This window comes from Neolamprologus multifasciatus, chromosome 22, assembly GCF_963576455.1.
Source record: "Neolamprologus multifasciatus chromosome 22, fNeoMul1.2, whole genome shotgun sequence".
NCBI classification, from domain to species: Eukaryota; Metazoa; Chordata; class Actinopteri; order Cichliformes; family Cichlidae; genus Neolamprologus; species Neolamprologus multifasciatus.
Window position 1 is genome coordinate 33,834,315 of NC_140459.1, and position 17,013 is coordinate 33,851,327.

The following is a 17,013-nucleotide window of genomic DNA, read 5'->3' on the forward strand; positions in this document are numbered from 1 at the left end:
AAAATGTGATTCCTTCCTAAATCCAGAATCAAATTTAAAGTCTTCACATGCAAAGTCAGGAAGAATCAGTCTTATAGTACCAGAGTACTTTATAATGGGAGGCACTCTGCACTTAGTCGTTAGTTATTATTTATCTCTGGATCTCTGCCGCAGCACGCTTTTGTCCTAATTTCCTGCTGGTCGTGGCAGACGGCCTCCAAGTGTCAGTGTTTTTTCATAGGGGGTCGTCTGATCATTTGAGTTTTCTTCGTATTGTTGCACAGTCGTTCATTAATGTGACTGTTGGTGTGATTTAGTGGTGTGTGATAAATGTCCAGGACCCAGTTGCAGAGGTTGCAGTTGCAGTTATCAGCAACAATAGTTTGCTGATAGTATTAAAGGTCGAGTTAAAGTCTAGGAGGAGCAGCCTGACACAGGAGCTGGCCATCTTTGTGAGAGCAGATCGTCAATACTGACCTCGCTGCATCCAGCGCACAGTGACTATTTTTGCGGCACATCAGTCCATGTTAGTGTATGTAGTGGGTCATGACATTGCTGCTGCACTCTTGATGCACTCTCACTCTCTTCAGACACACTGGCACCGTCTGAAAGAGTGAGATGTTAAAAATATCTGTGCAGACTTGTGTGAGTTCATGAGCTCTGAACCCTTCTTGGAATACTGTTTGGGCCTTTTGCTTTTGCTTTCTGGGGGTTGATGCACGGCAGTGTGCTCATCACATCTTCACCAGACATACTGATTGGTCAGCTCAGCGACTCTGGAGCTGGAGGAGGAGATTCATAGAAGGCAAAGGAGCCTGTGGGCTCTGTGAAGGGTAACAGAGACACTCAGCATCACTATAGTCAGTGATGCACTGAAGAATGGCAACAGCGTGGTTGTTGACTTTGCATATAAGGACTCCATATATTCAACATGACTAATTAAAATTTCTCATCTAAATATCATTTGGACTTGCAGTTTTTACATATCCCTTAAGGATATTCAGTCTATTAGCACGACTCACATTGAAATGAAAGCAAGTCTTGATTTTTCCTCCCGGAGCTCCAGCTGGAAAGGTTTTTGGTAGGAAAAAGTTAGTTTTGTTTTTCATTTTCTCTTTTGTAAACTTTAATGTTTCAACACTTTGAAGGAAAAAAAAAAAATACAAAAAGAAAAGAATAAGCTCCAAAATAGCTCCATGTTAGCCATGAACAGGCCAGCTCAGGGCTATAACAAGACAGCACAGTAATATCCTGGCCATCCTTTTATTTTGGTGAACAGTAAACAGCACTGGGATGATGGAGGATGTAAAGTGGTGAGCTGTGGGAGTGAGATATGGAAAGGAGTGGTCATGTTGTTCTTAGTGTCATTGTGTCTTCTGACCTGAAGGATCCCACGTCTTCAGCTGTTTCAGGTCTTACTTCAGCCTGTAAACAGCAGCTGTTTCCTGTAGTTCTACCATTTTAAGCTGTTCGTGTCATTTCATGAACATTTCTGTTGTCAGTGATGCTTTGCTGTGTTTCATGACGGTGTCTTGATACTACTCTTTCTCCCTCTATGCTTTCCATGTACAGAGATGGGCAGTAACTGTAATCCAATTACTTTTTTCAAGTAACAAGTAAAGTAAGGGATTACTATTGCAAAAACAGTAATTAGATTACCGTTACTTTCCCGTAGGAACGCTGCGTTACTGCGTTACTAAAACCGTGATTTTTTGCGAGAATGTCTCATGACAGTGATGTAAGCGAGTGCGACGTTCGTGACAACAGCTGTGTGCAGATCAACAATGGATCATATATCGAGTGCAGAGAGAGTATGAGCGTGCAGCGTTTAAAGCGTGGAAGTACTGACCTTACTTTGAGTTTGATTCCATAAAAAGTGACAAAAACATTAGTGTCCGTTGTGCGTGGGAAGAAAACTTCTTTTTACAGCGGAAAACCCCTAAACTTCCAAACAAGCACCGAGTAGCTACGACGTAATGGGAAACTCACAGAGAAACTCGCGGATTCTTCCACTGACCGCTGCACACCTGCACCAGGGTAACCCTCCGCCTACCCCACTCCTGCTTTACAGGTGAAAATAGAGCAACAGGACCGCTAGTCTTTGACTTTATTTATTTTCTGCTGTGTTTTACTTGCATCTATTTGAAAGACTGAGTGTAAACACACAAAAAATATTTTATTTTATGAGCTGGAATGTGCAGAAAATAGGTTTAAATGTTAAACTAATTTCTTCCAGTCAGAGAATGTTGCAGATAATTAAATGTTTGCTTGATGCATAAAGTTAAAAGATTAAAACTAATAAAACAAGTTTTAAAAAGAGACTTTTCCATTTGATTACATTTTATATGATGATTATGCAGAAAAAGTAGAATTGGGCTGAAAGATCTATCACTTTATCACCTGTTCAGGTTGTAAATCGTGTTTTTAAAAAGTAACTAAGTAATTAATTACTTTTGAAAAGAAGTAATCAGTAAAGTAACAGGATTACTTTTTGGGGGGAAGTAATCAGTAATTAGTTACTGATTACTTTTTTCAAGTAACTTGACCAACACTGTCCATGTATGTCCATGGAAGGACAGACAACAGTCATGACTAAAGTGGTCCTGATTTCATTTGTTTCTTCCTTCTTCACAGCTACATGATGAGAGCAGATCAAAGATATTCTGAGGTGCTTGTGTGTAATATGGAGGTTCACTTCCAGCTGATCTGTAGAGTACAGTTGTGTGTGATTTTGGGGGAGTGTCTCCTTGTCTGTCATATAAATAGTCTGCTGCTTTGTTAGAGTTGGTCTCTCTTCCAGTTTGCCAGTCTCAGGTTCTGCACCAATTAGTATCTAATCTTTTGATCTTTTACAGGAAAACGCTATTACCCATCAACAAAAATGGAGGCCATCAAGAAGAAAATGCTTATGCTGAAGTTGGACAAGGAAAATGCGCTGGATCAGGCAGAACAGGCGGAAACGGACAGAAAAGCAGCTGAAGACAGAAGCAAGCAGGTAGGTCACACAGGTGCAAATCACATGAACTCATCAGTCCGGGGGTTTATATGAGCTTAGTATGTGTGTAGTTTAGCATCTCAATGAGAATGATGAATGGAAATAGGAAAGAGACTTTCCAGAGACCCAGTTATGTTTTATCTGTAGTTTTGGTGGATGGTAGTCAAACAAGGACCTGAGTCTGCTGCTGAGGAAAGTCCAAAAATGTCCATTAAAATCTAACCCTGTGTTTCTTGTCCCACGCTGTCAGCATGAAGACGAGCTTCTACAAATGCAAAAGAAGCTGAAAGCAACAGAAGATGAGCTGGATAAATACTCCGAGGCCTTAAAGGATGCTCAGGAGAAGCTTGAAGTTGCTGATAAGAAAGCTGCTGATGTGAGTAAAACTAATTCACAGTGGTGTGTTTGGTGCATTTCATAATACCACATTATTGATTACTGACCAACCATTATGGTCTGAAAATACAAAAGAAATGTGTCTCGTCCACAAAGCAAACAGATTAGCAGGGTGCTGACGTAGATGTGACTCTTTGGGAGATTTTTTCCCTATTTTATGACTGGGAAGAAGAAAGTGTAATACATGATACCGTGCTCTCTCAGGGGTGGCATTGTGTCTCACACAGCTGATGGTCAGTGTAAACCAAGCCAGTTTGAGTTCCTGTTTCAGCCTTGCATTCCATTCTCATCATGCCCTGTGCTTACGTCTCACAGCTGTTGGGGGATTCAGAGCCCTTTTTAACTCTGATGTCAACCACCCAGCCTTGGCAGTGAGATTAACAATTGTTCAAGTCCATTTTAGGTACCCATGCCTCCCAGATCACAGTAACTGACGGCCTTTATTTAATGGATGTAGCCAAATTTAGGCTCATTCACTGTGGCTCTCACAGCACAATAAGAACTAGACTATCATAAACCAGTGAGCTATTGCACTCACCTTTCTCCATCTAGTGGTATTGTAAAGCGCTTTGGGTGCCTTGAAAAGTGCTATATAAATCCAATCCATTATTATTATTATTATCTGTTTTACTTTCATACTTCAGCTCGTGCTACTCCTACAATGTTTAGTTCTCAAAGGCGTCCATCCAAATGGTTCTCTTTCACACACTGACTTTGAGAATTTAAACTAGCGTCAGATTCACAGGACAGGCTCTCTGTCAGACAGAAATACAAATGCAGGCCACAAGAGGCTGAAGGAGAGGGGAACAAATGGAAAACAAACAGATGATATGACAAAATGACTTTTTATACGCACACTGAGGGGTGGTTAGAAATGAGACACCACTGAGGAAAGTCAGACACGGATTAAACTACAGAAAAGAGGGTGGGGCAGATAATCAAGAGTAGAAGGTCAGACATGAGGAAAGTAATGTTCAAAGGGAGGAAGAGGAATTAACCAAAAACCCATAAATAACACAGAAACTGACTAAATATAAACAGAGACAGAAGAGGAAACGGGGAGATTTCTATTTCTCCATATTTTTCTTTGTTTGTTTGTTTTATGTTATCCATACAAATAAGTGTTCAAATCCTCTTTTGGACAGAGGTCCAATGTTATGATCAGAAAGTCATTGGTGCCCACAGGTGCCCACAAGCGGTGAGGTGGTGGAGTCCTTTTGTTTAATGGCTGACCCCGGGGCATTTCTGAAAGAGTAGATCAGAAATCCAGCCGAGCCAGTCGAACCAGTCGAGCCAGTCGAACCAGTCGAGCCAGTCGAACCAGTCGAGCCAGTCCAACCAGCTGAGCCAGTCCAACCAGTCGAGCCAGTCGAGCCAGTCGAGCCAGTCCAACCAGCCGAGCCAGTCGAGCCAGTCGAGCCAGTCGAACCAGTCGAACCAGTCGATTAGTCGAGCCAGTCGAGATGATAAAACCTGCTGTTCTGTAGCAGTCTCACAATAAATGTTCAAAGGTTCCACCTTCATCGTGGTTCAGCAGAGGACCTTTTCTTATAGTAATTTAATCTTTCTATATTCTCTTGATTCATAATTATCACCATGACCTCATCAGCACAAGCCATGGCTGCCATTCTGTATGAATCAACCTGAGGATCTATCTCGTTTTGCTGCGCGGCACAGACCAGAGACTCGATCTTCCAGGTGATAGATCCAACGACGAGGGAGGCTTGGAGGATTGGTTCACTCTCTTTGGGGGGAGAGAGCATCTGCATTGGTGCTCCACGAGTCCGGGAGGTAGAAGTTTGTATAGTTAAACTGGGCAACCAAAAAAAGACCACCTGGCTTGGTTCTTGTGGTCATCCAAACAACAAAGGGATGTTCAGCTTCCTTCTTCCTTCTTCCAGCGCCAGCTTCACCACCAGCAGTTCTCACCTCCCCATGTTGTAATGGTGCTTTGTGGGTGACAGCTGATGAGCAAAGAAAGCCAAGTGGTGCATTTTATCAGCAGCCCTCTGGGATAACACTGCATCTACCCCAGAATCCAAAGTGTCAACCTCCTCAATGAACTAGAGTGTGTTGAGCAAGAACAGGCGCAGAGGCGAGCAGATGCTTAAGACGGTCGAAGGTTTCCCAGGCTGAGACATTCCACTAGAAAGGCGTCTTAAGAAAAGTCAGACTTTGCTATTGTTCCCGATAAACCGGCGATAGAAGTTGGAAAAACCTAAAAAGTAGACACTGTAGATGTTTCCTGGATATGGGAACTACCACTGCCTGCACTTTCACCATGAATTTGCTGCATTCAACTATCTTTTGGAGCAGAATGTCCTGATTTGAAGTGAGGCCACAAAGAACTCACTCATGTTCTCCCCACTGTTGTCATTGGATGGTGATTGCATCCTGGTGCAAATCAGTGTCTGTTTGTGGTCAGATTGTTGTGTCATGAAACCAGCAGGAAGATAGACCCACTCACAGATCACTGAGAAAACATCATGACTCAGTGATTCTGTGTTTCTCAGTTGGTGTTGTTTAGCTTCCTTGTTCTTCCCAGTTTAATCATTTTGTATTTCCTGGTTGTCTTGGTCTCGTCTGTGTTCTCCCCAGCCTGTCGTGTCTGTCGCCCTCTCCATCTTCTCAGTCTCATCCCCTGTCCCAGTGTTTGTATATCTTAGTCTGCGTCTTAGTATGTTTCCTGTTTTATTTTGCCAGTCTCTCATCCTGTGTTCAGTGTGTTCAGTTTTGCTTCCTCCCTCCCTGTTAGTCTGATTATTTCCTGCTGTGTTCCCTCCTGTTTCCCATCCTCTCATTATCCGGTGTGTATTTAAGGCCTCAGTCTCCCTCTGCTCACTGCTGTGTTGTCCACTGGCTGTGTTTCTCAATGCTCCATGTTCTCCTCACTACTCGTTCCCAGTTATCAGTGTTTAGTTTTTGTGTGTACAGAGATAAAGCTGCCTCTTCCAGTTTACCCTCATATTTGAGTCCTGTAACTGGGTCCCACCTCTGCCTGGGTCTTGACAGACATAGCTAAGCATTTTGCAATCTGGCGCCATCTGTTACAGCTGAAATGTCTTAGGTATCAAAAAGCAGAAATGAGGTTTTCTTGGCAGCCGTCATTGTTGCAAAACCAAAAGAACTCAAAAGTATACAATACTGTACACAACAGTACTCCAGTGCATAATGTATCTGTGCGTGAACAAGTCAGTTAGGCAGAAAATAGCAATTCATGATGGAAACTGCCTTCAAGCTCTTGAGCTCTGCAGGAAACGTGGTTTTATCGAGGTGGATTTTTTGGTAGCAAGACAAAAAAGACAGGATTCCTGCTAATGTTCAAATGTGAATCGTAGTTCTGGTCTTCGTGTGCTGCTGGTTCAGTAAATTTTGTTGTTGCACGATGAAACTGGCAGCTGTGGAATCTGTGAGATCTGTGCATTCAGCAGAGACACTGTTTGTGTACTTGAATCTGTATTTTGTATTTACATCTTTTCACTTATACCTGCTCTTTAATTGGTTAAAGACCTGTTAAATCTAATATTTGTAAATATATGTTTAAAAAGAAAATTTCAAGCAAAAGGTTTTTCATGTTGTCATTATGGAACATCGTACGTGGAATTTTTGAAATGAATTTAATCCATTTTGGAATAATGGTGTAATATGACAAAATGTGGAAAAAGAGAGAAGACATGCACCGTATCACGATAAGCTTCTGGCTGAGTACATCATCCTAACTCACTGAAAACCAAAAGTGAATTTACAAAAAGGTTATTTGAAGAGATTCTTTGGAAAAGCTTCATCCACATTAAATTATCCATCTCTCTGGAATAACATGCAACACGCTTCTATCAGGAAATGCTGCTTTTACTGTGTTAGACATGTGCAGCGTATGTAACAGACTGTTTTTCTGCTCCTTGTATTCTCAGGCAGAAGCAGAAGTGGCTTCCCTCAACAGACGTATCCAGCTGGTAGAGGAGGAGCTGGACCGCGCTCAGGAGAGGCTGGCAACAGCTCTGCAGAAACTGGAAGAAGCCGAGAAAGCTGCAGATGAGAGCGAGAGGTGACTCTGCTGTGACCTCTGTTGTTCTTCTACGATGAGTATCACGAGTCAAGCGTTATAGGAACAGCTTGAATGTCAGTGACCACACTTTTCCCGTTGGAGGGTTCATAAACATACTGTGCTAGAACCACACAAAAAAGACCTACAACTTGTATCTTAATATATCAGTGAAAACCTCCATAGATGTTGAATAGCTGCTGAGTATTTAAACTTAGTGCAGACATGGAAGCAGATGGAAATTTAAACTGCAAGCGAGATCTTTGTACTGGCTGATCAGACTTTATACAAAACCTAAACTGGGGGTACACTAGAAACCAGGAACACTTGGAGCTCATCAGACCCATGACTGGAACAACAGGAACATTAGAGACACTGACAAACATTAGAGGGGAAACAAAACTGAACACAATGCACATGAGACAAGGAGCGAGAGAGCGAGGGACACGACGGGCCGGGGGGAACACAGACGAGACCAAGACAACGAGGACACAAAATGGAACAAGTAACTAGAAAAGGAAAAGCTACATACACGTGACTACAATGAAATTACATAACAAACTTAGAAATAGCGACCAAACAGGGGTCCTTACAATCTGTGTAACCTCTGTAAGGCCAAAGTATCGCCTCATGCTACTGGTACTCACACCAACACCAGCCAAATGCAAAACTAAAAAGTACCAAAAAAACATTCAGAAAAGATGAGGAGGGGAAAAAGTCAGTGGCCTCCACCTGTTAAACCTTTCCTGTTTAGGACGTGTTTCATTGTTGCTTCTCTGGTGCACTTGTTAGTGTTATTAAGACCAAAGCAGCTCAAACAATCCCCTTTGCTACTTAACGGATCAGGTCAATGTCTGAAAGTTTCATTGAGTTGGTGCCATACTCATTTTTTAATTGAGTATTATTGCACAGTCTGTTATTAGCGGATGATCTGATATCTTCATGTTGGTGTTGTTCCCACATCATCATGAAAATGTTGTTCCAGGATCAACATTGCAAGTGACCAATCACTTTGTTGTGACGTTATTCTTTTGCGCACCAACCCATTCCTGCATTTATGAGATTCCAATGTTGCAAGGACAATATCAATTCTGCTTAGCGTTTATTAAAGGGTCAGGGTCCGTTGATCGGTGGACAGAAGCGGTTTCTCGCAGCTTAAGTACAGTTTTTTGTTTTACGCCGGTTTTCCCCGAAGTCGCAAAAGTATGACATCACAACATTCTGATTGGTCACCAGTGTTGGTCAAGTTACTTGAAAAAAGTAATCAGTAACTAATTACTGATTACTTCCCCCAAAAAGTAATCCCGTTACTTTACTGATTACTTATTTTCAAAAGTAATTAATTACTTACTTACTTTTTAAAAACACGATTTACAACCTGAATAGGTGATAAAGTGATAGATCTTTCAGCCCAATTCTACTTTTTCTGCATAATCATCATACAAAATGTAATCAAATGGAAAAGTCTCTTTTTAAAACTTGTTTTATTAGTTTTAATCTTTTAACTTTATGCATCAAGCAAAAATTTAATTATCTGCAACATTCTCTGACTGGAAGAAATTAGTTTAACATTTAAACCTATTTTCTGCACATTCCAGCACATAAAATAAAATATTTTTTGTGTTTACACTCAGTCTTTCAAATAGATGCAAGTAAAACACAGCAGAAAATAAATAAAGTCAAAGACTAGCGGTCCTGTTGCTCTATTTTCACCTGTAAAGCAGGAGTGGGGTAGGCGGAGGGTTACCCTGGTGCAGGTGTGCAGCGGTCAGTGGAAGAATCCGCGAGTTTCTCTGTGAGTTTCCCATTACGTCGTAGCTACTCGGTGCTTGTTTGGAAGTTTAGGGGTTTTTTCGCTGTAAAAAGAAGTTTTCTTCCCACGCACAACGGACACTAATGTTTTTGTCACTTTTTATGAATCAAACTCAAAGTAAGGTCAGTACTTCCACGCTTTAAACGCTGCACGCTCATACTCTCTCTGCACTCGATATATGATCCATTGTTGATCTGCACACAGCTGTTGTCACGAACGTCGCACTCGCTTACGTCACTGTCATGAGACATTCTTGCAATATAAATCATGGTTTCAGTAACGCAGTAACGCAGCGTTCCTACGGGAAAGTAACGGTAATCTAATTACCGTTTTTGCAATAGTAATCCCTTACTTTACTCGTTACTAGAGTTAAGTAATCGGATTACAGTAACATGTTAATTGTAACGCGTTACTGCCCATCTCTGCTGGTCACTTGCAATGTTGATCCTGGAACAACACCAACACGACGATATCAGATGTGCATTATTAGCTTCCTCCCAGTCATATGTAAGGCAGCAGCATCTAAACCGAGGTTATTAATACCACGTTCTTTTATTTAGCTGACAGATTTTCAAAATTAACTGTTCTATCTGCCCCATAGAAAACACTGTGTAGCTATGGTGACAGGTCACTGAGTGGCAGCACCATGACAGGTCCATGTATCCTAAGTGAGGCTCTTGATCACATATTTGATCACCACACTGGTGATGAGGAGAGAGGCCAGGAAACTGACAGTGAGGATGGATCAGAGGAGGAAGTGTCAGAAGCTGAAGATGGCACGGAATTTAATCCAGATAAAAAGGAATGATGATGATGGCCATCGAATCCTGCTTTGAACTGTTCCTGATTAATTAAACATGATTTACATGTTGTTATGGGCGATTCGCTTTGACAGCCACAATACTATTCAGGGTCATCATCAGCAAGACAAACTGGCAGTGATTAGAGGTTTGTGACGAGTGTGTGGAATAGCAGCCACTCATGTCCAAGTCCAAACATCACAGTGTCTGGTCACTGGTAGGGGGCGCTGCCCTTTCAAAAAGTATATGCCAAGGAAGCAGTCTAAACAGTAGGGGTGGGGGAAAAAATGGATACTGTGTAGCATGGTGATATTTTGTTTGCTAATAATGTATGGATACAGGGACAGCAGAAATCGATATTTTGTTACAAAAAAGGTTTTTGTGCTCTGACTTCAGAGCATGTTGATCCTTTTTCTGAGCAAGAATCCTGACATTCCTTCACTGTCCAAATGTGTTTAACTTGTTTATGGCAGCAATAAACATGACAGTTTACTTATTTTAATTTAAGACATGTTTTATTTTAATTAAGTTTAAAACTTTTTTATTTAATGTAAAATTATATTTTGTTTTAATTTACTTTCAAATTCTTCAGTTGCTGAAGGGGCTGCATAGTTTTCATAAACTGCATAGTTCAGAATAGCTATAATTGTACCAGATGGTTGATTCAGTTAAGTTGGACTAGACTGTAATACAAACCGTTCAGTTTGTCAACAATAAAACTGAAATGAGAGAAAGACTGAGTGTGAGACTTTGATATTAGATCAAATGAATATTGATAAAGTTTACCTTTATGTACAGAATCTGAATATCGCAAAATATTTAAAACAAATTACAATAATATCGTATCGTGCGTTAAGTATTGTGATAATATCGTATCGTGGGATGTATGCTGATTCCCACCTCTACTAAACATGGCATAAAGATGTGTCAGAAGTGCAGTTTTGGGATAATTTCCTAATCACACAAATAAAACATTCCCGTCCACTTTTGGCCAGGACCACAACAGGTGTTGCTTTATGTGACTATAAAAGATTTGAAATGGTTTCAAAACAAATGTTCTTAACGTTGTAACTCATCCAAAGTAGCCTGCGATAAACAGTAGACTGTTTCATCTGATCATTTCTAATAGTCAAACTAATCCAGAAGTATTGTTTTTTCAGATTAATGAGACTTAGAAAGACTGTAATGCTCACAAGAACGTGAGCTGATTACAAAAATCTAACACAACATATAGTGATAATATATCTATTATTATAGTTTCTATATCTGATCGGGGGCACAGAATTGTCTTACATGAAATGTACGAAGCATGAGGGTTAAAAATGTCTAGCGGTGTATTTGTATTGTCAGAAAGTAAGGATGGTTTGTCTGCACAGAGGCATGAAGGTCATTGAGAACAGAGCTCTGAAAGATGAAGAGAAGATGGAGCTGCAGGAGATTCAGCTGAAGGAAGCTAAACACATCGCTGAGGAGGCCGACCGCAAATACGAGGAGGCGAGTGTTTTTGTTCTTGTCTGTCGCAGACGCTGCAGTGATGCACGTTCTTTAGGAACCAAAGACATTTGAAAGGAGCTGCTAACTGTATCTACCTCTGTGTTGTTATTGCAATAATACTTAAATAGCAAATCCACGGTGCAGGACCTTAAACTCTCACACTTTCTACTCAGGTTGCTCGTAAACTGGTGATTGTAGAAGGAGAGTTAGAGCGTACAGAGGAGAGGGCGGAGCTGGCTGAGGCGTGAGTACATATACCTGTTACCTGCCTCATGTTTGGGTTTTTTGAAGGACAGAAGCAATTATTTCTTACGAGCACTGCTTCAAGTGTTTACAGGTTTTTTTTACGTATCATGGCAAACATTTAAACTGTTTTCTGCACCAACCTGTTTTTGTCTTCTAAAAACTCTCAAAGTAAATGTGCTGAGCTGGAGGATGAACTGAAGAATGTCACCAATAACCTGAAGTCCCTGGAGGCCCAGGCTGAGAAGGTGAGGAAAGGCCAGAGACACTGAAAGTGAACATGTATTTTCAAAACATGACTTTTTACATATAAGAATAAAGAAGCTGACTCAGCACACTCGGGAGTATCTCCTTGCCCCGCCGTGACACTTCACCGTCCTGCAGACGTCTCCTCTGAATAATCTTCTCCTTCCACACAGTACTCGCAAAAGGAGGACAAGTATGAGGAAGAAATTAAGATCCTAACTGACAAACTGAAAGAGGTGAGCAAGAAAAATGACCTGATATTGTAAATGCTGGATTTATTAATCATTTTATTTATCTGTTTAAAATATTTTCTACATTTGAATGAGCGCTGCGCTCTAAATGTTTTGATGCTTTGAGAGGTCAACATACTGCTGCATTTCTGTTACTTCTTCAACTTTGTCGTCTGATCAAAAGTTCTTGCTTTAACAGGCCGAGACGCGAGCCGAGTTTGCTGAGAGATCTGTGGCCAAGCTGGAGAAGACGATTGATGATCTGGAAGGTAAAACACTCGTTTCTCAACAAAATTCACCCTTTAATTACCGTATTTTTCAGACCATAAGGCGCATCGGATTATAAGGCGCACTAAGCGAAACAAAACAGTCAAATAAGTCAAACTTTCCTCAACTCATTCTTCTTGCTTCCTCCACTTCTGTACCATTGATTCATTAATGTTGAATTCTCTGCAGCTGCTCTATTCCCATGTTGTTGCAGTATATTAATGACTAACCTCGTATTGTGGATGGATGATCTCAGTTGTTCTCCTGACTGAAGTTTGGTCCGTTTACAGCATCCTGCCATGAGATTTCATTTGTCCCTAACCATCGGGAACCCTCATGTTAACTTTCATCCAGTGGAAAAAAGTTAGCGTTCATCCTCCAGCTTCACTGTGTTTGTTATGCTAACATAGCTGTGTTGCTAGCCAACACATAGCACATCATTATATACCAGCTAGTCCAACTTCAGTAACCCTACAAACGTCACTGCTGTTTAGTTTTCTGTCTTCATTTATGTTGGAAGTGATAACAGAGCTGTACGTTTGATTTTTTTCAGAAATCTCTCAGTCAAACATGCTATGGTCGTGTCCAAATTCATGGGCTGCATCCTCCTGAGGACCCGGCCTTCGCAGTCTACGTGGGCCGGGTCCTCAGAAGGTCGGGTAGGCCGGAAGTAAACGGCTGTGGAATTGGACGGTCTAGCCTTCAGATCTGTGTCACCGCTGTTTCGGTGGAGTTTAATAAACTCAACCGTCTCACACTTCTGTTTAATCAGTTTTCTGTTTGACGTTTAGTCAGCTGTGTGAAAACCACCCGGGGGATTAATAAAGTTTTATTTTATCTAATCTAATCTAATAACTTTAATCTCAGCCAAACCGATTTACTCACGAACAAATAAAACACTGAAAAAAGCCCAACAATAACATTTTTAGGTTGCCTAAGTGACTTATATATTACGTTTAACCTGAGTAGCAAAAGTCTGCGGTGATCTGAACATGATGTGCCGGGAGTTGTGCCGTTCTCGGCGGCTTCAGTAACCCTCGAGCTCCTGGCGAGCTATCGAGCTGGTGGGTAGCAGACGTCTCCGAAAACGTCGAAGCACTTTTGCAAATATGCGATATCTTGATAAACCGAGCAGATATTTGATGTTTACACAGCTACTTTCTCGCCTGAAAATATGTTAAAAGTTTATTTTGTGACCCAGAAAGATTAGTATGAGTAATTTTAAAACTTAGTAGCGGCCGCCATTGTTGGAAACTGGAGTTTGGCTGGGCCGCGCTATGAATTCTGGGATATGGTGGGCCACGAAGGACACACCCGACCCATCCTTCAAATTCGGGGAAAAGGAGGACGCATTTGTCGGCTGCATTCGGAGGAGTCTACGAATTTGGACAGCCTTCGGCGCGTCGCTGTGACGTAATCGGTCTACAAATGCGGCCTCAGGAGGAAGCAGCCCATGAATTTGGACACGACCTATATCATGTTATTATATATCAACACAACACGAGCCTAACGCAGACATGAGCGAGACAGATAAATATGAAGGCTGGCTCGGACGTAAAGATGCCCCTGAGACAATCCAGCACATAACAGCAGCGTACAAGATGCTAGCAGGCGTACATGCATGTATGGGAGGATGTCTCCAGTACGATCAGTTGTGATGAAGAGTCCAAGACAGTGAGCAGCACTAACACAGAAAACAGTGCTACTCTTATTAAGAAAGAACTGCTTAGTTCATTTTTTATAACTCAGTATTTCACTGTGAATGTTTCTGCAGATCAGTTTCAGCCTCTTTGTTCAATCTGTTTTCTTTCTTCATTTTTGTCTCTTGTCTGTGTTTACACCCACAGATGAACTTTATGCACAGAAGCTCAAGTACAAAGCCATCAGTGAGGAACTGGACCATGCCCTTAATGACATGACCTCTATGTAAGTTGTGACAGCACATGGATGCACATTGAAATCAACCACTTTGTGATTTAATAATGAATTGTGCCATAAATTATGCATTATTAGTAAATTGATTTCAGAGCATCAGGCTGTCCATTTTACTGCATTAATTAAAAAATCTTAATTTTTGTTAAATTAGGTTTTTAATTGAGTGTTTAATCTTTTTTTCTAAATAAACAACTAAACATTAAAGAGTTTGATAGCGTTTTGCATCCAGAATAAATGCACTGTAAACGTTAAGGTACTGATGTTCTGTGTGGCCTCTTCTTACTGTTGATAGACAAACAGTGGGTACAGAGTTCAGACACTATTGAAGGCTGATGTTTGCTTGTTTTGGGACCTCAAAGATGATGCTGAAAACACACTAAAGGTTTAAACCAGGGGTCAGCAACCTTTAACACCCAAAGAGCCATTTGGACCCAGTTTCCACGCAAAAGAAAACTCTGGGAGCCGCAAATACTTTTTAACATCTAAAATGAAGATAACACTGTTATTGTTTTTTACCTTTATGCTTTGTGTGAACAACTAAGGTGTGTTGCTTATGAAACCCATGAAGTGCTACAGAGAAAATTACATTTTATTTATGTAATTAACACATTTTGAACTCTTAAAGAAATATAACCAAAGGAAAGCTGAACTAAAATGATCCAGCAAACAAAAACTGTTGTGAGCCGCCCCCTTATATCGCCTTTGGGCTTTTGGAGCTTTGACCTGACTTTTAAAAAATAATTGAAAAAAAGCTCTATGCTGCTGAAAAATGAAAAATAGTTATTTGCAAAATTCTGCCTAAATATGTATTTTACCTGGTTAATGTGTGTGGCGGGGCGTGGTCTGCAGCGACGCACCTGAGCGGCACCCGCAATCACGCCTCGCCACCTTAACGTCTGTGCGAAAGTGAAAGTGTTTACAACCGTGTGTGAAAAGTGGTCAGTAAAGAGATGCTGAACAGCGTGTTCATGCAAACATCGTCGGGTCTGCCGTGATATGTTTACAATAAGACTTCTGCTCCTGAACCTCTGCACACAGCGAAGTCACTTTCATCTTTACGCAGGACTGTAAGCTGTCATCTGTGAGGCGTGAGCGGTGTTTGTTTTAACATAGTTCACGGAGGAGAACAGCTGCTGACATAATGTGGATCCAAAGATCCACAACTGGTCTACCTGGGGTTGAACGTCTCGATAAATGCACGGCGTTTTGGCGGGTACACCGGCTTCCACGAGTGTGACGCTTATTTTGAGCGATGAAAAAATAATAGAATATAATTTTATTTTTATATTTCAAAATCACAATAATCTTCCAATTTAGAACTACAAGTTAAAAAAAAGAACTAACATAAATAAAATACACTTCAGCTAAATACTTGTTTATTACTAATTTATTTTCCCAAACGCGGAGCCGCACTAAAGGACTAAAGAGCCGCAGGTTGCCGCCCCCTGGTTTAAACTGACTGTGACTTGCTGACGCTGTAACGAGGGGCATTGCGCTCATCGTATAAGAAACGAGTGTCTGAATCTAGACTTTAGATGGTGATGCTATGGATTTGCAGAGGCCATAAAGCAAATTGAGCACCTCTGTTAAAGCTGATTCATCAATGAGCTCTTTTGTCGTGGCCATGTTATCTGTAAATACAGACCTGCTTGTAGAACATATTGAATGGCCTGTTGCACTTGTGTTGCCTGCATTACTAAGATGTTATTTCAGATATAATTGCACTTACTGTCTTTTGCTTCTGTTGTTTTCAGCTAAATGTTCAGAATCTCCACCATCCTTCCAGGTTGTGACCATTACGCTCAACTCTGCGTCTGTGATCGCCTACCTGTATTTACAGTATTCCCACTAAATCCTCGAGGTTTGCTCCCGTGCAGTTAGCCTCTTATGATCCAGTTGTACATGGATAATCGTTTGCTCTCTTAAATGTTGTCTTGTTTTGCTCTTCGTTGTGCTTCTGTATCAGTTCTGTGCTGTATCCCTGTTTAAGGAAACATCTCTGGGTTATGTCATCTGTATTCATGGTTTATTTTCTTAGTTTGAAGTTATTAATATTTGTTCAGTCCCTAATGAATGCTATCAGGATTTTCTTGTCTCAGGAATTCATGGAAAATTTGGTGATGAAAACCACATCTGGATAGAAATATCACCAACCTATAAATATAAATATACTTATAGATTTTCCTGAATTGTGAATTACAAAGTATTATGATTGTAAAGCCTTGGTGAAAGTATGTCTCGTGTTCATTTGTCTGTCAGCAAAGTAATTTGAACAGTTTTGGAATTTGGTGGAGACGTGGAGCACAGGCGAAACAATAAAACCATTTACATTTTGTTGCACATCTGGATCTCTTTGTTGAAAATTACATGACAGCAGAGATTTGCTGGACTGGTGTTTTAAACGTTTTGAAAATATAAACGAGTGGGGGTATCTGCAGCGTTCTGCAGTCGCTGGTCTGTGCATTAAATACCACAGAACAAACAAACAAAAGCTGTTGACACTGAAAACATGAGTTGTCATTAAATCAAATGGTTAAATACTAGGGATGCACCGATACCAATACTGGTATCGG

General features: G+C 40.9%; 1 protein-coding gene across 2 annotated transcripts; it reads left to right on the plus strand.

The window, feature by feature from the left end:
• Window positions 1–2,749: 2,749 nt before the first annotated feature.
• Window positions 2,750–16,780, plus strand: LOC146493859 (tropomyosin alpha-1 chain-like). 2 transcript variants are annotated; one of them, XM_085149720.1, is made up of 10 exons: window positions 2,751–2,974; window positions 3,225–3,350; window positions 7,282–7,415; window positions 11,402–11,519; window positions 11,693–11,763; window positions 11,935–12,010; window positions 12,182–12,244; window positions 12,438–12,507; window positions 14,353–14,431; window positions 16,195–16,780. In XM_085149720.1, exons 1-10 carry the CDS (start codon window positions 2,861–2,863, stop codon window positions 16,196–16,198), a joined length of 855 nt encoding a protein of 284 aa, XP_085005846.1. In that variant the 5' UTR covers window positions 2,751–2,860; the 3' UTR covers window positions 16,199–16,780. The 2 variants fall into 2 exon arrangements, with proteins under 2 accessions (XP_085005847.1, XP_085005846.1); XM_085149721.1 differs by lacking the exon at window positions 16,195–16,780 and having other exon boundaries at window positions 2,750–2,974; window positions 14,353–14,435.
• The last annotated feature ends 233 nt before the right edge of the window (window positions 16,781–17,013 follow it).

What these genes read in the sequence shown, in the direction of transcription:
- LOC146493859 (XM_085149721.1), top strand. Translation starts at nt 2,861, where the DNA reads ATGGAGGCCATCAAGAAGAAAATGCTTATGCTGAAGTTGGACAAGGAA. An exon ending in CTGAAGACAGAAGCAAGCAG is followed by an intron (nt 2,975 to 3,224) that starts GTAGGTCACACA and finishes CCACGCTGTCAG; the next exon opens with CATGAAGACGAGCTTCTACA. An exon ending in TAACTGACAAACTGAAAGAG is followed by an intron (nt 12,245 to 12,437) that starts GTGAGCAAGAAA and finishes TTGCTTTAACAG; the next exon opens with GCCGAGACGCGAGCCGAGTT.